Source organism: Oncorhynchus mykiss, chromosome 17 (genome assembly GCF_057628025.1).
Source record: "Oncorhynchus mykiss isolate SJ-2025 chromosome 17, ASM5762802v1, whole genome shotgun sequence".
NCBI lineage: Eukaryota > Metazoa > Chordata > Actinopteri > Salmoniformes > Salmonidae > Oncorhynchus > Oncorhynchus mykiss.
This window is the reverse complement of record NC_143038.1, coordinates 31,403,004-31,428,497: the sequence shown is the minus strand read 5'-3', so window position 1 is coordinate 31,428,497 and position 25,494 is coordinate 31,403,004. Positions and strand designations below refer to the sequence as shown.

The window sequence follows — 25,494 nt, the reverse complement described above, 5'->3', positions numbered from 1 at the left end:
TTTTTTCTGAAGTCTTGGCTGATTTCTTTTGATTTTCCCCATGATGTCAAGCAAAGAGGCACTGAGTTTGAAGGTAGGCTTTGAAATACATCAACAGGTATACCTCTAATTGACTCAAATGATGTCAGAAGCTTCTAAAGCCATGATATAATTTTGGGGAATTTTCCAAGCTTTTTAAAGGCACAGTCAATTTAGTGTATGTAAACTTCTGACCCACTGGAATTGTGATACAATTCACTGTAAGTGAAATAATCTGTCTGTGAACAATTGTTGTAAAAATGACGTGTCATGCACAAAGTTGATGTCCTATCTGACTTGCCAAAACTATAGTAGATAGGACATCAACTTTGTGCATGACACGTCATTTTTACAACAATTGTTTACAGACAGATTATTTCACTTACTTGTGGAGTGGTTGAAAAACGAGTTTTAATGTTTCCAACCTAAGTGCATGTAAACTTCCGACTTCAACTGTATGTGTGTGTGTGTGTGTGTGTGTGTGTGTGTGTAATATATATATTACACGTACATATGTAAACTCAGCAAAAAAAGAAAACGTCCTCTCCCTGTCAGCAAACCTAACGTGTAAATATTTGTATGAAAATTAGATTCAACAACTGAGACAAACTGAACAAGTTCCACAGACATGTGACTAACAGAAATTGAATAATGTATCCCTGAAGGGGTGGGGGTCAAATTCAAAAGTAACATTCAGTATCTGGTGTGGCCACCAGCTGCATTAAGTGTTGCAGTGTATCTCCACATGGATTACACCAGATTTGCCAGTTCTTGCTGTGAGATGTTACCCCACTCTTCCACCAAGGCACCTGCAAATTCACTGACATTTCTGGGGGGAATGGCACTAGCACTCACCTTCCGATCCAACAGATGTTGTTGCCGGTGATGTCTGGTGAGGACCTGCCTCACAACAGGCCTACATGCCCTCAGTCCAGCCTCTCTCAGCCTATTGCAGACAGTCTGAGCACTGATGGAGGGATTGTGCGTTCCTGGTGTAACTCAGGTAGTTGTTGTTGCCATCCTGTACCTGTCCCACAGGTGTGATGTACCTATCCTGTGCGGGTATTGTTACACGTAGTCTGCCACTGCGAGGACGATCAGCTGTCCGTCCTGTCTCCCTGTAGGGCTGTCTTAGGCATCTCACAGAACAGACGTTGCAATTTATTGCCCTGGCTACATCTGCAGTCCTCATGCCTCCTTGCAGCATGCATAAGGCATGTTCACACAGATGAGCAGATACCCTGGGCATCTTTCTTTTGGTGTTTTCAGAGTCAGTAGAAAGGCCTCTTTAGTGACCTAAGTTTTCATAACTGTGACCTTAATTGCCTACCGTCTGTAAGCTGTTAGTGTCTTAACGACCGTTCCACAGGTGCATGTTCATTAATTGTATATGGTTTATTGAACAAGCATGGGAAACAGTGTTTAAACCCTTTACAATGAAGATTTTTGGATTTTTACAAATTATCTTTGAAAGACAGGGTCCTGAGTTCATATACATATGCGCATCCACGCACACACACACACACACAATTAACTGAAATGACCACTGAACTGCAGTCTTTTGCAGACTGCACCAGATAATGCTGTGTAGTCAATAAACAATCTCAAGCACTTTATTTAGGTTTGAACAGTATCTTGCTTTGAAAGGCCATTTGGCATTATATAATTATATATAATTTTATCATATATATAATTATATATACACATATATTCAAAATTTTGAACAACAAAACACTATAAAATGAAACAAACGCAAATCAAAAATGATTTAAGACAATAATACAAATTAAAAAGCCAAAACAAAAAACATCAAATACATTTCAAAATGGTCCCAGTACAGTTTTAATATAGATTCTTAAAAAATGAGAAAATAAAATAAAAAGCAAGGCAGCAGACAGGAATGAAATATAAATAACCCTACATTATGTACAGAAGGGAGTGGGACAGTGACCGGTTGGTTATAAGGGAGACAAAACCGGCCCAAGGGGCAAAGAGAACGAGGCGGAGGCGGAAGGAGAAAGAGGATAGGAGTTAAGAGAAAGAGCGAGACAACTTTGGGCATCTCAAAAGGGACAGCTAAATGGGCTCAGAGGAGAGACAGGTTTAGGGGGGAGAGAGGTTTAGGGGGCAGACAGGTTTAGGGGTGGGGGAGAGACTGGTTGAAACCTATGAAGTCCCACTCCTCCAGTCTGTTTCGCTATCGTTCACCGTCTCTGGAGAAAGGTGTGCCCTGTAACTCAGACAGGGATATTCAAAATGCTCTACGGGGGCATTGCGTCACATTTCAATCTGCAGACGGTATGGAACAAGGACCCAGACACGCTAGGCTGTCCTCTGTAATAACCAGTAAACTATGTCTTTGTGATTGCAGTAACTCAGGGCAATGTATTATACCAACTATATTTGGTTAGGTGGAGGACTCAACGAGGGGCCATAAAGAAGGAATAGTCAAAGGTCCAGCACTTCAGTGACATGGAGTGAAGACGTAGCTGGAACACAAAACAATGGGTTTGAATTGGAATGGAACCCGGCGTTACAGCATGAAATGGAAAGGGGGAAACCTAGTCCGTTGTCCAACTAAATGTATTCAACTGAAATGGGTCTTCCGCATTTAACCCAACCTCTCTGAATCCGAGAGGTGCAGAGGGCTGCCTTAATAAATCGGCATCCATGTCGTCGGTGCCTGGGGGAAGTGGGTTAACTGCCTTGCTCCGGGGACAGAGTGACAGATTTTTACCTTGTCAGCTCGAAGCTGGTTGAGCATGAACAGAAGAATAAAAAGGCCCTGATCTTGGTCTCAAGAGTTACAAAGCCAAGAGGCAGCTCGGGCTTTGTACACAGGTGCTTTGGTCGACAGAGTTCTATACGATGGCTCAGAGATAGTGGGAAGGGGGCAAATATATGTACTAATCTGTAAAGTGAAACTGGTTTACCAAGCTTCTATACACCAACACTCAACCAACTCACTGAGGGAGAGGTGCAGTCAACATTTACCATATAAAAATCAACCTGTGAGGCACTTTCAACCTGTGAAGCTTTAAGTCAACAGGGTTGGGGGTTGGCACAATGTCATTGGGAAAAAGGGATTATTACATTTGGCTAAACATTCAGACACAGCCAATGACAGACATAACCATAGCATGGAAGCAAGGTGGCTAGAACCGCAAACCTTCGGGCTCAAAAGAAGAGTCAAACCCTCCCTCCCCGTGGAGCACACAAACACCCACCCTGATGACTACAAAGATCCAACACACCCATGAAGTAAAACAAAAAGGTAACCAATTGTAACCCACGGGCACTTGGGTAGAACGGGGTCTGCAATGACGGTGACAGTTGAAGTGACTGGTCCAAATGAGACATCCAGTTTGAAGTTCTCTACCTAGCTATTTATGTCCCATGGTTTAACCTAGGTTTCCCAGTCAGAACTAGAGGCCTAACTAGAGGCCATAACCAGAGGCTTTTATAAGGCCCCTCCAATGTTGACATTAGGGTTGCAAAATTCCTCAAAAATGTCCCCCAAAAAAAGTATTGGAGGATTTCTGGAATCAGAAGGGAATAAAGCAGCAAGGTAATCCTCCAAACTGGAATTGTTTTAAACAGGATAATAAATCAACAATTGCAACCCTAGTTGACATCAAGTAATTTCCTATCTAAAGGGCCATGTTACCCATCTGGCCATTGTATCATTGGTTCAGTCATATCAAGGGCTTTTTTTTTGGTGCAACTAGCACAAGCTTTTTGAACAATCAACAATAAACCAACAATTTCTCAATAATGGTGCGTTTTTATGTGTGCAGAATATTTAGGGACTCTTGTCAAATTCAATGATCCGAACACATTGACAGAGTTGGATTGTGCTCCTTCCTTTCTGCTCTATAAAAATATATTAAAAAGGGAGAAGTCAAACCGATCTATTCCAACTACTGAACAGTGGGGGTTGTGCGCGGTGCAAGCGTTTGTCTACACACTGCTGGCTATCTTAATGACAAAAACGATGCCGAACCTCTTTGATGGGACAAATAGAGCCATCTGCATATAAGAGAATGAGTTTGGTATCGACTAGGCGTGGCAGATCTTCATGGCTCTCTAGCAGCCCTGGCAACTCCACAGACCATTGGAGAAACTAGGATCAAAATGGCAGCTCTCACAATTGACCAATAATCCCTGATCACAATTGACAGCTAAAAACCTCAAATCAGTTCCACCCCATTCACCCATACCAGGGTTGACACCTTGGTTCATGGGAAGGGGGTGGGAATCATATGACCTGCACTCTACACACTATTACTGTTTACTACAATCCTTTGGGGCCAATTGGTAGCTATGATTGGCTAATGGACCAGGGGCAATTCCATTTCCACTCAACCAACTAAGTAGACAAATTGAAATTCTATTCATACATTGAGAGAACATGTACGAGAACCCCCCCTCCCCCCCAACAACTGGCAATTTCAAGTAATTTCCTGAGTTGACTGAGATGAGATGGAATTGACCTCAAACTTGTTGCTAGCTAATTGACATCATTTATATTTCATTACAATCGCAACTAAAGACGGCGGCCTCATCCACAAACCCAGAGCGTGTTTCTAGCCAAGCTGCCCTTGTAGGTAGCCATTTTGAATGAAAAAAAAACAAAACAAAAAAAACACTGCAAACATTCCATGTCACATGTTTCAACAATAAAAGTAACAATGCAATCCTTTGGGGTGGGAGTATCAAAGCAACAGCATTAAAGTATAAAACATTGCTCAGTATTAGTCATAAAAACACTAACAGCACAGTATTGAGGTGCCACAACAGATGGTGAAACATTCTAAATGTTGCAGATAGAAATATATTGAATAGAGCTGACAAATCTCCATTACATATGACAAACAAACAAATATGTTCTAAAACAGCACATTTCTATCGGAACATTCTATAACATTTCATCATCCTGAACAGGCCCCAGTTGAAAAACAGAGAGGGATGTCTTCACATTTTGACGCCATCTTCTCAAACAACCTATACCGAAAATAAATATCTGCAATGGAGTACAAGTAAACGGAATGATACGTAAATAATAGATAGGAAATGTCTTCCCCCATTCTAATTGTAAGCAATTAAATATATGAATACATGAGAATCTCCATGACGTTACAAAATGATAGGAAATGCACAGTAATTGCGTGGTTAGTTTATTTGACCCTTAATTTATGTAGTTTTCTAAACGGAAATTCTGAAATAATAATTGTATTATGGCAACATTCGGGCCTCCTACTCATTATCATTATGCATAGGCTATTTTGAATGCATTGTTGGCCTAATCTTCAACAGGCCCATTACATTTAAATATATTTGACGTTTGATATTCTATTTATTTTCGGTATGGGCAACTTCAAATTCCATAAATGTTTTACACACACAGAATCCACTGTGACGGCAAGCATGTGCAGGTACACCTAAACTACATTGTTTTCTATGTCCTTGAACACAAACGCAGCAAAGCCACAATGTCTTGGACTGTGTGTGAGATGTGGCTTGAGACGGCCTGGCTCGCAGATGGAGACACGCTCATAGGAGGAAAAGTGGCCCCTAGGTTTAGATCTGGGATCAGCTTGCCCTCCCCAAATCCTATGCTTAACTATGAATGGGGGAAACGCAAAACTGACCCAAGAACAGCATCTAGGTGCAACTTCACCCTTCATCTGAAGAGACTGTTTGGCACATGGCTCCCTTTTAAAACACACACACATACAGTGTGTTTGTGCCCTGAGAAATCATTGGCTGTGTGATGCTATGCTCTTGTGTAACGGTGGGTTTAGCTAATGCCATGGCTCCTTGACCTCTGTGTGAACTGTGAACTTTGAACTCAAAGGAAAACTAGTGGAAAGAGTTTAGATCATGTGATTGGCTAGGCCAATTCTGGAAGTGCTCCTGGCCAGCTGTAACGTGTTTGTGTGTGTGTGTGTGTGTGTGCGTGTGCATATGCACAGATTCATTCTGATTGGCTGTGTAAATCCATTCCTCTAAGGAAGATCTATCAGCTTTTAGCTTCAGCCTGAATCAGATAAAGCCATCAACAACGTAAGTCTCAAATCACAACCGCAAAAAAACTAAAGAGAACAAAGAAAACCCAAAACACCATTTCCTCGACTCTCGATTTGACATACACCTCTAAAGAATACGATTTATATACAGTACCAGTCAAAAGTTCGGACACACCTACTCATTCAAGGGTTTTTCTTGATTTTTACTATTTTCTACATTGTAGAAAAATAGTGAAACAATCAAAACTAATGAAATAACACATATGGAATCATGTAGTAACCAAAAAAAAGTGTTTAACAAATCAAAATCTATTTCCTATTTTAGATTCTTCAAAGTAGCCACCCTTTGCACTGACAGCTTTGCACACACCTGGCATTCTCTCAACCAGCTTCATGATGTGGCCTGGTATGCATTTCAATTAACAGGTGTGACATGTCAAGTTAATTTGTGGAATTTCTTTCCTTCTTAATGCATTTGAGCCAATCAGTTGTGTTGTGACAAGGTAAGCGTGGTATACAGAAGATAGCCCTATTTGATAAAAGACCAAGTCCATATCAGGACAAGAACAGCTAAAATAAGCAAAGAGAAATGACAGACACGAAGGTCAGGAAATCCAGAATAATTTCTAGAACTTTGAAAGTGTTCAAGTGCAGTTGCAAAATCCATCAAGCGCTATGGCGAAACAGGCTCTCATGAGGACCGCCCACAGGAAAGGAAAACCCAGTTACCTCTGCTGCAGAGGATACGTTTATTAGAGTTACAAGCCTCAGATTGCAGCAATAATAAATGCTTCAGAGTTCATGTAACAGACAAATCATAACATCAACTCTTCAGAGGAGACTGCATGAATCAGGCCTTCATGGTCGAATTGCTGCAAAGAATCCACTACTAAAGGACACCAATAATAAGAAGAGACTTGCTTGGGTCAAGAAACACGAGCAATGGACATTAGACCGGTGGAAATTTGTCCCTTGGTCTGGATGAGTCCAAAGTTGAGATTTTTGGTTCCAACCGCCGTGTCTTTGTGAGACGCAGAATAGGTGAACGGATGATCTCTGCATGTATGGTTCCCACCATGAAGCATGGAGGAGGTGGTGTGATGGTGCTTTGCTGGTGACACTGTCAGTGATTTATTTAGAATACAAGGCACGCGAACCAGCATTCTGCAGTGATACGCCATCTCATCTGGTTTGCGCTTAGTGAGTCTATCATTTGTTTTTCAACAGGACAATGACCTCACACACCTCCAGGCTGTGTAAGGACTATTTGACCAAGAATGAGAGTGATGAGTGCTGCATCAGATGACCTGGCCTCCACAATCACCTGACCTCAACCCAATTGAGATGGTTTGGGAGGAGTTGGACCGCAGAGTGAAGGAAAAGGAGCCAACAAGTGCTCAGCATATGTGGGCACTCCTTCAAGACTGTTGGAAAAGCATTCCAGGTTAAGACAACACCAAGAGTTTGCAAAGCTGTCATCAAGGTAAAGGATGGCTACCTTGAAGAATCTCAAATATCTCTTTTGATTTGTTTAACACTTTTTTGGTTACTACATGATTTCATATGTGTTACTTCATAGTTTGTGTCTTCACTATTATTCTACAATGTAGAAAATAGTACAAATAAAGAAAAACCCTTGAATGAGTAAATGTGTCCAAACCTTTGACTGGCACGGTCTATGTACACACACATACCCATAAAACACATTATGTCACCCTAAAAATGCAGCCAAACTTAAACTTAACCTAAAAACAAAACCCCCAAATGTGACAGGGTAAAGTACAGTATATGTACATTGGGTGGATTGGGGAGTGTCGATGTGGGGGGAACAGGGACAAGGGGCCCGTATTAACAAGCTCAATATGACAAAATATTCAAGAAGGCATCTCTGATATTCACTCCCTCCGGTACACTGCAGCGCTGCACTTGGATCCGTCACAAAACTTCAATTCCCTTTTCCTCTGTGCACGCAGGCTGCCCAGTTTGTTTCTTTCCGTCGGGTACGTGTGGGTTTGGTGTGTGTTTATGACTGTGTACGGATGTCCGTCCCGTGTGGGTCCCTACTTGAAGTTGGCGTAGTCAGAAAAGGCATCGATATACTCCTGGACCACTTTGTAGCAGAACTCGTACTGCTCCTAAACACGAGAGAGAACATCCCAATGATGAGTAGAAAATATAAAGTACACAACCAAGATCAATTCATTTTCACAAACTGAATTGCAAAAGTCGCCGAAAAAGTTGTTTCCGATGCCGTCTAAAAACAGCAGAGAAAAGGGCGGCCTAGCGGTTAAGAGCATTGGGCCAGTAACCGAAAAATCTGCCGATTTGCCCTTGAGCAAGGCACTTAACGTCTGCTAAATGATTCAAAAGTAAATGAACTCAAGCACACACACAGACAATGTCTCATTTGGTGATGATCACCTATTAAGAAGAAATGGAGGGGGGAAAAAATACATGTGAAACAGAGGGAGTTTCTAACTAGGTGAGCCAAGAGCTCGTTGAGGAGTTTACGCTAGCTTACTTGTGTTCACATGTTGTTGTTGACAACAAACATGGTATGCTAGACACGAAGCAGCACCATTTTCACAATACTTTCCACATTATTCACGAGGTGACATTTAGCACGAGGATTTTTGGCCGTGAGTTAACCATAATAATAAAAAAAAGACAGGAAGGCATATTACTGAATGCGAGTTCCTAAGCTTGCAACTCCTAAATGCATCACATGCAGTTAACAGCTGGCCAAACACATTTAAAAAAATACATCATTAAAGGTGTATAATTACATCACGCAGCAGATTATAATGAGCTTTACAGTATATATATATTTTTTCTCTTTTTGTGTGATAAATTATGTCCATAGTGTGTCCTCACCAGTGTCTGCACCATGTGGGGCCTCTGCAGCCGGAGGCTCTTGACAGTCTGAAAGACATCCAGGATGGCCTCAGCCTTCACCCGCTCCAGGACCGTGCTCAGGGCACAGAAGGTCCCCGTCCGCCCCGCGCCCGCACTGACAACACACACAGAGATAAACCAAGGTTAGACGCACGCGCACCCACAAAATATAATAAATGGCAAATGCTACAGAGTTGGATGTTAGGTTACACATTTCTGTAAAGGTATTGACTCGAACATTGTTAGAACGTTAGGTGAATGTTACCTGCAGTGGACAGTGATGGGGTGGTTGCCAGATTGTTGCTGCTGCTTCTGGACCGCGGCGATGATGTTGATCATCCCCTTTCCGTCGCTGGGGATGCCCACCTCCGGCCAGCCATGAAAATGGAACTGCCTCACCGCACGAGCCTTGTTCTCCTAAAGAGAGCGAGCGAGTAAGAGAGAGAGCGTAAGGGAGACACACCCACACTCTGAAGACACACAGACGTGACTGAATTCAGTTGACCTTGGCTTAGGGTGTGTGTGCAGATGTTGTTTTGAATGGGTTGTGTTGACTAGAGTTTTTTTGGGGGGGGGTTTCGAGGTGGCCTCTGTCCTCACCCGGTTGTTGGTGACTAGAAGGTCTCTAACAGTGTAGCTCTCACTCTCCTCCTCCCTCTTCAGCTCGATGGAGAGGTCACCACACACCATCACCCCATCACTGGGCCAATACTGAGCACACTTTTCCTACAGAAAGACAGCGGGGGATGGAGAGAGCGGGAGATGGAGAGAGCGAGAAATGGGAGAGAGAGCAAGGCAGAGAGAGCCGGAGGAAAAAGAGACAAAGTATGTGAAGCGCAGTCGTTTCCCAGGCTCATGGCACTGTGCATTCAGCTCCAGGAAGTAGTTAAACTAGCAGAGAACGATCCTCTAATGACAAGACAGAACCGGGAAACGGACCAATAAGAGGACTTTCCCCTTCCAATAATTGTTCTCTCTACTTCTGGCATGGCATGACTGGGCTGAGTAAAAGGTCCATCTCTCCATACCTGTCCTCTCTCCTCCAGCTCAGTGAGCATGACTATGGAGCAGCTCCTCCACTCCCAGATCATCCTCCAGAAGTCTTCGATGGTGTGCTGCAGGGGGCCCTGACTGGCCATGTACGAGTCCTTCTGACGGTAGCCCTGGACCAGAGACACAGGTCAGCTAGGACACACGAAACCACACACACACACACCTCCACAACAACCATTGTAGGAGCCATTTCGTCCTTTATCAGTTGTGTAACCTTCCCAGACTCTTGCCAATGTTCTCTACCTTCACGATCATTTCAAGACAGGCTTATCCTTACATTCAACCTACATGTGAATAGTTACTTGTATTGGCGCTAAAGTTCTGTTAATTTGTCTAATTTTCAAAACCATCAAAACCCGTAACGCAGTACGACTGTCTACTCACATCAATGAAGGAAGCGTTGACATAATCCGTGCTCTCCTCCCCTCTCTTGACTGGATTGATCACTCTGTTGAACTCGTCTACAAGACACCCACAAACAGGTTACATTGCACGGAGTTCTGTGACCGACTTTAACATTAGATTGCAGTAATCTGCTACGCTAAAGCCTAGGCATTAGCTCGGGGAGCTAACACAAGTCTTCAGGTCTCAGGCGAGGTATCTGGAACAATAGAAGCCGTCAACTCACATGGGATGATCTGGAGAACTCGGTTCTTCTTCATGTTTGCCGGCAGGTTGCCCGTCCTCATCTTGTCGTTCTGGATCTTGATGGAGGTCAGCTTCTGTGTGGGGAGACAAAACCAGAGGCGTAGCATTCAGAGACTCTGAAAAAAATTACCCAGGGGGAAAAAATGCTCTCAAGTCAACTGCCACTGCAACAGTTTAAACTTTAAATCATATTCATTAGTGCACACCGTAGCAAAACATTTTGCAACATCAAACAAAAACAACCATACATTTTCTTCCATTTGAGTCAAATAGATGTGCTATGGTCAAATCCTTTTAAACACTTGTAGCTGAGGTGCGCTTGATTTAGCTTGCACTTTTGGGACTATTCCATTACACCAGACAAACAAAATCACCTTGAACTCTGCTTCCATGCCCCCACAGCCGGCGGCGGAGGGGGCGTAGAGCTTGGCCAGGTGGGACTCCAGGGAGGTCACCTCCAGCTCTGTGTCTCCGTACAGGTAGTGCTCCAGCATGGCCTGGAAGATGAACACGTATTGCATCTGTGGGGAGAAGGAAAGAGGGTGAAGTAGAGAGAGAGGGACGAGAGAGCGAAATCCTTATAGACTTTTAGTATACTTGCGATGCTCATATTATACATCCACAAGAGGTGTCAGAAGAGAACACAACATGAACAGGTAATACCCACACACTCAAAGCTCCCAATTTGAGACTTGAATGGAAACCTGTTTATTTAATTCATACATTATAATGATGTGAGTGTGTGGTCTTTATTCAAGTCAGGGTAACATTGTGGTCTTATTCAAGTCAGGATAATGTTGTGGGGTCTTGTTCAAGTCAGGGTAATAATGTTATGTTGTAATCTTATTGCAGTCTGGGTAATGTTGTGGTCATAACAACTTACGTCGGTCTGGACCATTTGGCAGCGCTGGGCTCTGATGCGAGTGACGAAGCCAAAGACGTCCACCTTCCTCTCGGTGTTCATCATATCCAACATGGCGTCTATCACTATGAAGGTACCTGTCCTCCCCACCCCCGCACTGATACAGTCCGACACACACAGGTAGAGAGAGAGAGCGCGAGTCAGAAACTAACGTAAACAGAAAGCTACTTTGTAGTGTGTGACTGAACCTGGGTCGTGTTAGCCCACTCAGCTTAAACCTAGGCATTAGCTTGGCATCAGTGAACCACCTCGGCTGCCACCAATAAGACACACACACACACACACACTGACCTGCAGTGGACCACGATGGGGCCGGAGTACTGGGGGTTGCAGGTCTTGACCTTCTTGAGGAACTTAAGCATGCCGATGGGTGTGAAGGGAACGCCAAAGTCTGGCCAGCTGGTGAAGTGGAACTGGGTCACCAGCCGCTGGGGCTTCTTACCCCCCACATCCCCTACCTAGAGAGAGGGGTGGGGGGTGGCATAGACACCTTTAGTATAACTGTTTTGAAGTATCATACAAGCTTAGTGCCATCTTCACCTTAACCATTACCTCGCTCACATTTTCACAAACTTTGCCATCAGCGTACCAAACCTGCTAAGCGTGTTGTTCATTAGAGAATGCTTGGTGTCTGTAGGGCATGGGTTTGATAGATGGTGTGGTGAGAGGAGCCAGGAGAAAAGAGGATAAACGAGGGAGGGAGGGAAGAGAAGCGTACCTGTGGATACAGAGGTGAGAAGAGGGGGACGCCAGGGTTACCTGTTGGATGCAGAACTTGCGGATGGTGTAGTCCACCAGCACCATCATGTCTTCCACAGAGACCCGGATGTTGCCGTAGGTCCAGCAGCCCTGGTCAGGCCAGTACTGGGCACACTTACACTGAGACACACAGAGAGATTGCCGCTGTATGGATTTCTTTCAAATGAAAAGAAACAAACACTCATAGTTGTACACTCATACGTTCACGTTGGAAATTTGACATGCTGAACATACCCCATCATCTTCATATAGCCTCTACTAAGAAAGACCGAGCCGGGGTCTTTTCAGGAGGGTGCAAGTTTACAGAACGGTTCAGATCCAAATACATTTCTTAGACCATATATGATAAATGCCTTTAAACTGTTAAAATAGGCAACGTTCTGAACGTTTCACCTTCCTGAACACACCCCAGTTCTCACCCCACCCCCTTCTTTCCCTACCTCTTTTCTCTCCTTCAGGTTGGTCACCATGACGATGGTGGCGGTGTTCTGTTCCCAGATCATTCTCCAGAAGTCGTTTACCGTCTCCTCCTTTGGCCCTGAGAGAGACAGAAGAGATATATTATCATCACTGATTAAATACAAACCTGTACGTTTGATTTGGCATTGTAATATGTCGTCATATTACGATGCCAATAAAGCTCATCAGATTGAATGGAACCGAGAGACAGGGTACTTTAATCCGGGGCCTGCGTCCCATACGGAACACTATTTCCTATTTGGTGCACTACGTAGTGAATAGGATGCAATGACTCTGGTGCAAACGTAGGGCACTAAATTGGGAATAGGGTGCATTACATGAGCCTATCCCAGCGGCTAGCTAGAATAGCCACCTTACCTTGAGCTGCAATGAACTTGTTCTTCTCTTGGTAACCCTGAGAACAAGAGGACGGCAGAAAGGGAAAAGGGTTGAGAAAAAAACAGTTTTGTTTGAACGCTGAATCCGTTTACTGACCATGTCTTGCATCGTTAAGTAAAGTTCTGATGTCTCGTCCGTGTTTCTCTACTTTCTGATGTATTGATGCCGTTTCAAAACTTCATGCGCGCCGAGAGCGGGACATGCGTTCTCCAAATGAAATAGTATTTTTATAAAAAGAGAGAGCAAAGGAGAGCGACACAGAGGGACAGCGAGAGAGCAAGAGTGATGAATATGTCACCATTCTAACGCAACCTTTTATCGATCCGTTTAAACTTTATTTATCCAGGGAGCCCCATGGAGGTCAAAAGACCTCTCTGACAAGGGAGAACTGGCCAAGTGTAGCTCAATATAAAAAACTATTTAAAAAAAACACGTCAGACACAGCTTGTCATCGATGTCCATGGCTTGTGGCGTCACTCACGTTGATGAAGGACGCATTGATGAAGTCAGAGTCTGGAACTCCCTCTAGAGACGACAGATGCACCCTGGAGTGGTCATCTGAAACACACACAAACAGAACCTTGATTAGATGAACGGCAAGCCTGCGTTTTAAAAAGACGCTACGTGTAACATTTACATAATAGCGCCAAATGTCAAATACATGCCGATCGAAGCCAAGGAATAGAAATCCACGAGAGTAAAACATACTTTGTAGAACACCGCTCGATGCTGCTAATTAGCTCTTTTACAGAGACTAGCCGGGTCTAGCTGTTGCTGTATACAACTTCCCGAATTACGATTCGTTCTTGTTCGCAACGTTGATGTTTTCTGGATAAGGTAACAAGCGGTTCTATGCCATGCTAGCTATTTCTAAACAGAATTGGGCTTTAGCTCGGCGTTGGGGACTCACATGGCAGGATGTTGACGTATCGGTTCTTCTCCTTGTTCTCCTCCTTAGAGGCTGCGTCGCATGACGCCTGGATGGGACACACCGGCAGCGCCTGGACACACAGACAGAGGGCCATTAGCCACACAGACAGGTAACAATTATTTGAGATGAATGCCCTGTAATGCATGTTCCTATCGGTGTGTCCCTAGAGTGATATTCTTCTTTGCAATTCCACGAAAAGCAAATAAGGAAAGGAAGCTAAGGGTATTAGGTATTATTGGGACACAGCTTAAAAGGCTCTGTGTAGGGGAGTATACCACTCCAATCAGTAGCTAGTCCCACGCATAGCGTTCTAGTTGCAAATTCTACCCGCCTATTGTCCTGACAGGGCCATAGATCACTAATGTGTGTAAGGCGTGTGTGTGTGCGCGTGCATGTGAGAGTATATATCGATATATATAGTACCAAAGTTTGTACACACCTACTCAATGAAGGGTTTTTTATTTTATTTACTATTTTCTACATTATAGAATAATAGTGAAGACATCAGAACTATGAAATAACACATACGGAATCATGTAGTAACCAAAAAAAAGGTTTAAGCGAGAAAAAAATATATTTTATATTTAAGATTCTTCAAAGTAGCCATCCTTTGCCTTTATGACAGCTTTGCACATTCTTGGCATTCTCTCAACTTGCTTCACCTGGAATGCTTTTCTAACAGTCTTGAAGGAGTTCCCACATATGCTGAGCACTCGTTGGCTGCTTTTTCTTCACTCTGCGGTACACCGCATCCCAAACCATCGCAATTGGGTTGAGGTTGGGTGATTGTGGAGTCCAGGTCATCTGACGGAGCACTCCATCACTCTCATTCTTGTTCAAATAGCCCTTACACAGCCTGGTGGTGTGTTTTGGGTCATTGTCCTATTGAAAAACAAATGAAATTTCCACTAAGCGCAAACCAGATGGGATGGCATATCGCTGCAGAATGCTGTGGTAGCCATGCTGGTTAAGTGTGCCTTGAATTCTAAATAAAATCACTGACAGTGTCACCGGCAAAGCACCATCACACCTTCTCCTCCATGCTTCACGGTGGGAACAAAACATGCGGAGATCATCTGTTCACCTACTCTGCGTCACAAAGACACGGCGGGCCGGAACAAAAAAAATAATCAAACATTTGGACTCATCAGACCAAAGGACAGATTTCCACCGATCGAATGTCCATTGCTTGTGTTTCTCGGCCCAATCAAGTCTCTTCTTATTATTGGTGTCCTTTAGTAGCGGTTTCTTTGCAGCAATTCGACCATGAAGGCCTGATTCACGCAGTCTCATCTAAACAGTTGATGTTGAGAGGTGTCTGTTCTTGAAGAATTTATTTGGGCTACAAATTCTGAGGCTGGTAACACTAATGAACATATCCTATGCAGCAGAGGTAACTCTGGGTCTTCCTTTCCTGTGGCGGTCCTCATGACAGCCTGTTTCGCCATAGTGCTCTATGGTTTGTGCGACTGCACTTGAAGAAACGTTCAACGTTATTGAAATATTCTGCACACTCTTTTACCAAATAGGACTATCTTCTGTATACCACCCCTACCTTGTCACAACACAAATGCATTAAGGAGGAAAGAAATTCCACAAGTTAACTTTTAACAAGGACCACCTCTTAATTCAAATGAATTCCAGGTGACTACCTCATGAAGCTGGTTGAGAGAATGCCAAAAGTGTCTAAAGCTGTCATCAAGACAAAGGGTGGCTACTTGAAGAACCTCAAATATAAAATATATTTTGATTTGTTTAACACTTCTTTGGTTACTACAAGATTCCATATGTGATATTTCAAAGTTGAGGTCTTCACTATCATTCTACAACGTAGGAAATAGCACAAAGAAAAACCCTTGAATGAGTAGGTGTGTCCAAATGTTTGTCTTGTAGGTTTGACTTGTATGTATGTATGTATGTATGTATGTATGTATGTATGTATGTATGTATGTATGTATGTATGTATGTATGTATGTATGTATGCATGCATGTATGTGCACGCAGACTCCATACATTGAACTCCTCCCGGAAGAGCTTGTTGTCATCAGCCATGCGACGATTCATATCCTCCTCCAGCTTGTCAACAACAAGGGGTGGGTACTTCCTGTTGGTGCTAGGCGAGCGGGCCAATAGTGGCACACTCTGGAGCTCTGCAAGAGCAGGAAGGGAGGGAAGTAATGGGACAGGAAAGATAGGTGGCGATTGAGGCCCACGGGGGAAGGGGGGGAGAGAAAAACCCTTATTGTTGAGACACTGCCAACAATAAAGATAGTGAGACATTCACCAACCAATTATTATAAATGAATGAACTATAGAAAATGTTATATTATGATAAATATGTTATACATTAAAACAGATTCTAATCTACACATGCAACTTCTCCAAACTGACTGTGTGTGTGTGTGTGTGTGTGTGTGTGTGTTAATAAAAGCCCACAAGGGGGCGCCATAAACCAATCCAACACTGCTAGTGTGCCACAATTCATCATATTGAACAACTGCTTTGCCCAAGAATCAGTAAATGATCAGAAAACCAATGTAATTTTATCTGAACACAGAACAATGGAGAAAGTTGGCTATGATAGAGACATGCATAAAAATTCCGGTAAATGTACGACCACAGAAAAAACATGCACGTTCTCACACAGAAAACACACGTGTATATACACACACACACACACACGGTTACCTGTATCATCTGATCTACCGTTGGTCAGCCTGAAGGAGTTGGAATGGCTGCCGGCCTGCTTGTACTTCTTAAACCTGTCAATCATACGACACACACGAATACTCACACCCTTTGACTTTTTCCACATTGTGTAGTGTCACAAAGTGGGATTAAAACGTCAACGACCTACACAAAATACACGGTTATGTAAAAATGGAAGAGATTTACTACTTTTTGGTAACGTAAAACAAGTATTCAACCACCCCCACCCCAAGAGTCAGTACATGTTAGAATCACCTTTGCCAGCAAATACAGCTGTGAGTCTTTAGGGGTTGTACAACGCCTGCCCATTATTCTTTAAAAAAAATATTAAATATCTGTCAAATTGATTGTTGATAATTGCTAGACAGCCATTTTCAAGTTTTCCCATAGATTTTCAAGCCGATTTAAGTCAAAACTTTAACTAGGCCACTCGGGAACATTCAATGTCATCTTGGTCAGCAACTCCAGTGGATATTTGGCCTTGTGTTTTAGGTAATTGTCCTGCTGAATGGTGAATGTCCCCAAGTGTCTTTGGAAAGCAGACAACCAGGTTTTCCCCTAGGATTTTGCCTGTGCTTAGCTGTAGTCTGTTTCTTCTTATCCTAAAACTCCCTAGTCTGTCCTGATGACAAGCATACCCATAACATGATAGAGCCACCACCATGCTTGAAAATAGGAAGAGTGGGACTCAGTGATGCTACAATGTTGTTAATACCTCCTCAGTCACTTCCTAACCGGCAACGGAGTTAAAAAGGACGTCCATCTTTTCTTTTTTTAGGCCAATAGGCTATTTGTCAACCATTGGAAAACATCCCTGGTCTTTCTGCTTGAATCTGTGCTTGAAATTCACTGCTCGACTGAGGGAACTTACAGATAAATGTTATGTGTTGGGTACAGAGAGCTGCAGTAGTCGTTTAAAAATCAACCCTATTTTTTGCACACAGGAGGAGTCCATGCAACGTGTGACTTCTTGTTAAGAAACTTTTTACTCCTGAACTTATTTAGGCTTGCCATAACAAAACATACTTTATTGACTCCAGACATTTCAGCTTTTTATCAATTGGTTCACATTTCTAAAAACATAATTCAACTTCGACATGAGAGTATTTTGTGTAGATCATTGAAACAATCTCAATTTAATCCATTTCAATTCAGGCTGTAATAACAAAATGTGGAAAAGTCGAGGGGGTGGGAATACTTTCTGAAGGCCTTGTACATGCAGAATATCACCCACACAGTCACACACACGGCCATTGCCATGGTAACTACTATGACACTTGGTTCATTCACACTGGCCTCTATAGGGTGTTTGTATATGAAAGAAGACAAGCAAACTGTTTCCTGCTCTGCGCTTTTACAATGTGTAATGAATTGTGTGAGTAGGTGTGTACGACACCATTAGCATGGTACATGGGTCTCATATCTGACTATTGTATAGCTCTATTTCAAAGATAAATCATGCCTGCATCCAAACTTTTCTTTTCTGTTTAAAAATGCTTCCCTGAGACATAAGGCTGAAGGCACGACTGTGGGGGAGAAAACTGGGGTGTATTCATTATGGTACACCATATCAAAATGTCCAATAAAAGTTCAAAAAAAATATTGCTACAAGTTCAGGAACCCCCTCCCATTTTCAGTCCGTTTCTTCTATTTGGTGCCTGATAAACACGATCCAGGGACGAGTTTCTGCTGGACCACACAGGCCAAGTACAAGCTGAACTCCAGTGAGATAAGACTTCTGGTTTAGATACAAAAAGTTTTGAACACAACCCAGATGAGTGGTGTGGGTTGTTTCTGCCAGAGGAACATGACTGACCTGAGCATATAGAGGATGATGATGATGAAGACGATGACGAGCAGGGATGACAGAGCCACCATCACCGCAATGATGGGCGTGTCATCTGATTGCGTATTTTGGTCTGGGAGAACGAGGGAGAGAGAGAGAGAATTTAACAACATTCTAAAAATGAGTACAAGTTCGATTTGGCATTTGATTGAGCCGGTCTCGGGTGCCCCAATGGGGTTTGGGTTGGCACTTTTTGGACAATTCATTGGATCCATCGCACCAGGCAAGCTCGATCAAGCGCACAAATCAGCTCAAGTATTTGAAAGAAAACCAATACTATTCAATACTGTTAATAGTTAACAGTATGCGTCAGACAGGCTGTATGAAACTGTCCACTCCATGATTTCTGCACCGATTAAATGAGCTCCTAAGTAAGGACATCTTGGTAACAGTTTTTTGGACAGCATCGTCATTAGTCTTACATAACATTTTCATAATAATGACAGTAGCGATGCCGTTAACTGTAGTTACAGAGCAGAAAGAGTCAACATGACACAAACGATGAGACTTTACAGAAGCAGAGGGGTTAACCAAATAGATGAGGAACAGTCATATATTGCAAATACTTAAGCAATAAGGAATGGGGGGGGGGGGGGGGGGGGGGGGGGGGGGGGGGGTGGTACATGGCCAATATACCACGGCTAAGGGCTGTTCTGGATACAGCCCTTAGCCGTGGTATATTGGCCATATACCACAAACCCGAGGTGCCTTATTGCTATTATAGTCATTTTTGGTTATTCTGTGGAATGTTCAGTGTTCTCTGTGGGACACTGTACACATTGAATGGTGCTGCACCATGTTGGTAGGAAGGTAAGTGAAACTGATGAGCAGTAGAGGACTATTCAACCCATTCCAATTCAACGGCTCATACTGCGCGCACAGAGGACAGATACAAATATATACAGACAGAGGAGAGATGCAGAGCTTGAATACTGCGTGTGTTCGACAGGCCAGTTTAATTATTGGCACGGCGCTGCCACGACTGCTTATGACTTCAGAAAAGCAGTCACACCCCTGGACTTTTCTCTAAACGTTGTGTTACAGCCTGAACTTAAAACAGAATCAATTGAGATCTTGTGTCACTGGCCTACACACAATACCCCATGATGTCAAAGTGGAATGATGATTATAAATGAATGAAAAATGAAAAGCTGAAATGTCTTGAGTCGATAAGTATTCAACCCCATTTGTTATGGCAAGCCTAAATAAGTAAAAATGTGCTCAAATCACATAGGTTGCATGGACTCTGTGTGCAATAATAGATTTTTCAATGACTACCTAATCTCTGTACCCCACACATACACTACATGACCAAAGATATGTGGACTCATGCTCATCTTACATCTCATTCCAAGATCATGGGCCTTAATATGGAGTTGGTCCCCATTTTCTGCTATAACAGCCACCACTCTTCTGGGAAGGCTTTTCACTAGATGTTGGAACATTGCTGTGGGGACACGCTTCTCTTCAAACACAAGAGCATTAGTGAGGTCGGGCACGGATGTTGGGCGATTAGGCCTGGCTCGCAGTTGCAATTAATCCCAAAGGTGTTTGATGGGGTTGAGGTCAGGGCGCTGTGCAGGCCAGTCAAGTTCTTCCACACCAATCTAGACAAAACATTTCTGTATGGACCTCGCTTTGTGAACTGAAACTGCAAAGGTCCTTCCTCAAACTTGCCACAAATCACAGAATCATCATTGCTGTAGCGTTAAGATTTCCCTTCACTCGAACAAAGGGGCCTAGCCCAAACCATGAAAAACAGCCCCAGACTATTATTTCTCCACAAACCTTTACAGTTGGTACTATGTATTCGGGAAGGCAGCTTTCTCATGCCATCCGCCAAACCCAGAACCGTCCATTAGATTGCCAAATGGTTAATCGTTATTAATTCATCACACCAGAGAACGCATTTCCACTGGTCCAGAGTCCAATGGTGGTGAGCTTTACACCACTCCAGCCGACACTTGGTATTGTGCATGGAGATCTTAGGCTTGTGTGCGGCTGCTCGGCCATGGAAACCCATTTCATGAAGCTCCCGACGAACAGTTCTTGTGCTGAAGTTGCTCCCAGAGGCAATTTGATGCTCGTCATTGAGTGTTGCAACTGAGGACAGATGATTTTTACGTGCTACGCACTTCAGCACTTGGTGGTCCCGTTCTGTGAGCTTGTGTTGCCTACCACTTGTTTCCACTTCATAATAACAGCACTTACAGTTGACCGGGGCAGCTCAAGCAGAGGAGAAATTAGATTAACTGACTTGTTGGAAAGGTGGCAACCTATGAAGGTGCCACATTGAAAGTCACTGAACTTGTCAGTAAGGCCATTGTACTGCCCATGTTTGTCTATTAAGATTGTATGGCTGTGTGCTCGATTGTATACACCTGTCAGCAACGGGTGTGGTTGAAATAGCCGAATCCACTAATTTGAAGGGGTGTCCCCATACATTTGAATATATAGTGTATAATTATCTGAAGGTCCCACAGTCGAGCAGTGAATTTCAAACACAGATTAAATTCACAAAGGAGAAAACTGAAGATCGATCAACAATATTGCAGTTACTCCACAATACTAACCTAATTGAGAGAGTGAAAAGGAAGCCAGTACAGACTGAAATACTACAAAACATGCATTCTGAATGCAAAAAGTAATACTGCAAAAAATGTGGCAAAGAAATTAAATGTCCTGAATACAAAGCACTAGGTTTGGGGCAAATCCAACACAACATCACTGAGTACCACTCTTCATATCTTCAAGCATGGTGGCTGCATCATGTTATGGATATGCTTGTCATCGGCAAGGACTAGAGAGATTTTAGGATAAAAATAAACCTAATAGAGCTAAGCACAAGCCAAATCCTAGAGGAAAACCTGGTTCAGTCTGCTTTCCAACAGCCTCTGGGAGACAAAATCGCCTTGAAGCAGGACAATAACTTAAAAACACAAGGCCAAATATACATGAGTTGCTTACAAAGACACCATTGAATGTCGCCGATTGGCCTAGTTACAGTTTTGACTTGAAAATGGCTGTCTTACAATGATCAACAACCAATTTGACAGAGCTTGAAAAAAAAAAAAAAAAAAAGGCTAATATTGTACTATCCAAAGTTCTTAAGAGACATACCCAGAAAGACTCACAGCTGTAATCGCTGCCAAAGGTGATTCTAACATTGATTCAGGGGTGTGAACACTTATGTAAATTTGATATTTCTGTATTTAATTTTCCATACATTTGCTAACATTTCTAAAATCATGTTTTCACTTTGTCATTATGGAGTATCGTGTGTAGGTGGGTGAGATTATTTTATTTAATCTATTTTGAATTCAGGCTGTAAAAACAAAACTTGGAATAAGTCAAGGGGTATGAATACTTTCTGAAGGCACATTATGTTGTGCTCATGTTAACATACACACACTCTTACCCGTGCCGTCTTCTCCACCACCTGGGTGTAAAAGAGTATCATTACTATCCAACATTAAAAAAAACATCCTGCACATCACACAGACCTGCTCGCCTTTCACTCACAAGCACACACACTCACACACCTGTTGTAGTATCACTAGTAGTGTCGGGCGACGTGGCTTCCACCGTAGGTTCTATGGTGGTCTCCAGCGAGGGATCTGTGCGACTGTCCGGAACAGAGGGTGTGGTCCCATTCTCCCCACCCCGACTGACCGTGGTCGGAGCAGGGGGTGGTTGCGGGGCAGTGGTTGCACCCGTGGGGACTTGGGGGGCTATGGTGGGGCCAGGGGGTGGTGGAGGGGGGATGGGCACCTGGGTGACACTGGGGCCTGCAGTCAATATGTTCCCCTCTGCGGTGCTGGTTGTTGTCAGTGTCGTTGCGGCTGTTGGAGGGGTGGTGGTTGTTGCCACTGGAACATTGTGGAGGGTGGTGGCTGGGGAATCCGTGGGTTTGGCAGTGGAGACTGGACCTTCTATGAGAGAGATACAGTTCATCAAGGCCACGGGTTCTGTGATAGTTAATTCATCGGGGACCATTTCATAATCAGAACACAACTTCAGTGAGATGAGAATAACATACAAGGAGTTTAATTATAACTTCGCAGTGCATGGACGGACGGACAGACCAAGTCTCGGGCACTGGGAAGGAACATTTTAAAGGCCTGCCTCTGAGAAAATGAGAAAAACACAACACATTTTGTCGTGGGGCAGAGAGATGTTTTGTTGTTGCAGCTTTAACGCCAATTCTACACATTTTGCCATGAGGCAGATAGAACTTTGAAGTTTAAGTAAATTACGATGCATTTTATATAAAAAATAAAGAAAATATTTGGGGAAATACATGAAGTATTGAGTTGAAAAAAAGTATAATTGGTGGAGTAATGTGGATACCAATATTCCCATGTTGCCCAGGGTCAAGAAAATACATTGTAGATGAATAATTTTACATTGTATTATAGGACACCCTCTGAATTCAATCTGTTAGTAATATTTACAGTTGAAGATAGAAGTTTACATACACCTTCGCCAAAAACATTTAAACTCAGTTTTTCACAATTCCTGACATTTAAATCCTAGTAAAACCACCCTGTTTTAAGTCAGTTAGGATCACCACTTTATTCTAAAAATGTGAAATGTCAGTACAATAGTAGAGAATTATTTATTTCAGCTTTCATTTATTCCATCACATTCCCAGTGGGTCAGAAGTTTACATACAGTGCCTTGCGAAAGTATTCGGCCCCCTTGAACTTTGCGACCTTTTGCCACATTTCAGGCTTCAAACATAAAGATATAAAACTGTATTTTTTTTGTGAAGAATCAACAACAAGTGGGACACAATCATGAAGTGGAACGACATTTATTGGATATTTCAAACTTTTTTAACAAATCAAAAACTGAAAAATTGGGCGTGCAAAATTATTCAGCCCCTTTACTTTCAGTGCAGCAAACTCTCTCCAGAAGTTCAGTGAGGATCTCTGAATGATCCAATGTTGACCTAAATGACTAATGATGATAAATACAATCCACCTGTGTGTAATCAAGTCTCCGTATAAATGCACCTGCACTGTGATAGTCTCAGAGGTCCGTTAAAAGCGCAGAGAGCATCATGAAGAACAAGGAACACACCAGGCAGGTCCGAGATACTGTTGTGAAGAAGTTTAAAGCCGGATACAAAAAGATTTCCCAAGCTTTAAACATCCCAAGGAGCACTGTGCAAGCGATAATATTGAAATGGAAGGAGTATCAGACCACTGCAAATCTCCCAAAACCTGGCCGTCCCTCTAAACTTTCAGCTCATACAAGGAGAAGACTGATCAGAGATGCAGCCAAGAGGCCCATGATCACTCTGGATGAACTGCAGAGATCTACAGCTGAGGTGGGAGACTCTGTCCATAGGACAACAATCAGTCGTACATTGCACAAATCTGGCCTTTATGGAAGAGTGGCAAGAAGAAAGCCATTTCTTAAAGATATCCATAAAAAGTGTTGTTTAAAGTTTGCCACAAGCCACCTGGGAGACACACCAAACATGTGGAAGAAGGTGCTCTGGTCAGATGAAACAAAAATTGAACTTTTTGGCAACAATGCAAAACGTTATGTTTGGCGTAAAAGCAACACAGCTCATCACACCATCCCCACTGTCAAACATGGTGGTGGCAGCATCATGGTTTGGGCCTGCTTTTCTTCAGCAGGGACAGGGAAGATGGTTAAAATTGATGGGAAGATGGATGGAGCCAAATACAGGACCATTCTGGAAGAAAACCTGATGGAGTCTGCAAAAGACCTGAGACTGGGACGGAGATTTGTCTTCCAACAAGACAATGATCCAAAACATAAAGCAAAATCTACAATGGAATGGTTCAAAAATAAACATATCCAGGTGTTAGAATGGCCAAGTCAAAGTCCAGACCTGAATCCAATCGAGAATCTGTGGAAAGAACTGAAAACTGCTGTTCACAAATGCTCTCCATCCAACCTCACTGAGCTCGAGCTGTTTTGCAAGGAGGAATGGTAAAAAATGTCAGTCCTTCGATGTGCAAAACTGATAGAGACATACCCCAAGCGACTTACAGCTGTAATCGCAGCAAAAGGTGGCGCTACAAAGTATTAACTTAAGGGGGCTGAATAATTTTGCACGCCCAATTTTTCAGTTTTTGATTTGTTAAAAAAGTTTGAAATATCCAATAAATGTCGTTCCACTTCATGATTGTGTCCCACTTGTTGTTCATTCTTCACAAAAAATACTGTTTTATATCTTTATGTTTGAAGCCTGAAATGTGGCAAAAGGTCGCAAAGTTCAAGGGGGCCGAATACTTTCGCAAGGCACTGTACACTCAATTAGTATTTGGTAGCATTCCCTTTAAATGGTTTAACTTGGGTCAAATGTTTTGGGTAGCCTTTCCCCAACAATAAGTTGGGTGAATTTTGGCTCATTCCTCCTGACAGAGCTGGTGTAACTGAGTCAGGTTTGTAAGGCCTCCTTGATCGCAAACGCATTTTCAGTTTTGCCCACACATTTTCTATGGGATTGAGGTCAGGGCTTTGCGATGGCCACTCCAATACCTTGACTTTGTTGCCATTTTGCCACAACTTTGGAAGTATGCTTGGGGTCATTGTCCATTTGCGACCAAGCTTTTACTTCCTGACTGTTCAATATATCCAACTAATTTTCCTACCTCACGATGCCATCTATTTTGTGAAGTGCACCAGTCCCTCCTGCAGCAAAGCACCCCCACAACATGATGCTGCCACCACCGTGCTTCACGGTTGGGATGGTGTTCTTCGGCTTGCAAGCCTCCCCTTTTTCCTCCAAACATAACAATGGTCATTATGGCCAAACATTCTAGTTTTGTTTCATCGGACCAGA

At 43.0% G+C, this 25,494-nt stretch overlaps 1 protein-coding gene across 9 annotated transcripts in view; it reads right to left on the bottom strand.

Annotated features, from left to right (window-relative positions):
- Nucleotides 1–1,615: 1,615 nt before the first annotated feature.
- The window catches only part of LOC110493993 (receptor-type tyrosine-protein phosphatase alpha), a 53,985-nt gene continuing 30,106 nt past the window's right edge, over nt 1,616–25,494 (bottom strand). For 3 of the 9 annotated variants that reach the window (XM_021568641.3, XM_021568642.3, XM_036949992.2), the window contains exons 4-23: nt 22,211–22,600; nt 22,087–22,107; nt 18,639–18,741; nt 16,802–16,875; nt 16,127–16,263; nt 14,093–14,183; nt 13,664–13,740; nt 13,162–13,198; nt 12,765–12,862; nt 12,325–12,480; nt 11,857–12,023; nt 11,527–11,662; nt 11,018–11,164; nt 10,624–10,717; nt 10,380–10,456; nt 9,971–10,105; nt 9,543–9,668; nt 9,208–9,359; nt 8,922–9,057; nt 1,616–8,182 (exon numbers count right to left, since the gene is read on the bottom strand). In XM_021568641.3, the coding sequence (XP_021424316.3) occupies nt 8,108–8,182; nt 8,922–9,057; nt 9,208–9,359; nt 9,543–9,668; nt 9,971–10,105; nt 10,380–10,456; nt 10,624–10,717; nt 11,018–11,164; nt 11,527–11,662; nt 11,857–12,023; nt 12,325–12,480; nt 12,765–12,862; nt 13,162–13,198; nt 13,664–13,740; nt 14,093–14,183; nt 16,127–16,263; nt 16,802–16,875; nt 18,639–18,741; nt 22,087–22,107; nt 22,211–22,600 (2,429 nt within the window). In that variant the 3' untranslated portion in view covers nt 1,616–8,107. The remainder of the gene's footprint in view (nt 8,183–8,921; nt 9,058–9,207; nt 9,360–9,542; nt 9,669–9,970; nt 10,106–10,379; nt 10,457–10,623; nt 10,718–11,017; nt 11,165–11,526; nt 11,663–11,856; nt 12,024–12,324; nt 12,481–12,764; nt 12,863–13,161; nt 13,199–13,663; nt 13,741–14,092; nt 14,184–16,126; nt 16,264–16,801; nt 16,876–18,638; nt 18,742–22,086; nt 22,108–22,210; nt 22,601–25,494) is intronic. The other 6 variants (XM_021568645.3, XM_090205201.1, XM_021568644.3 and 3 more) reach the window with 3 other exon arrangements.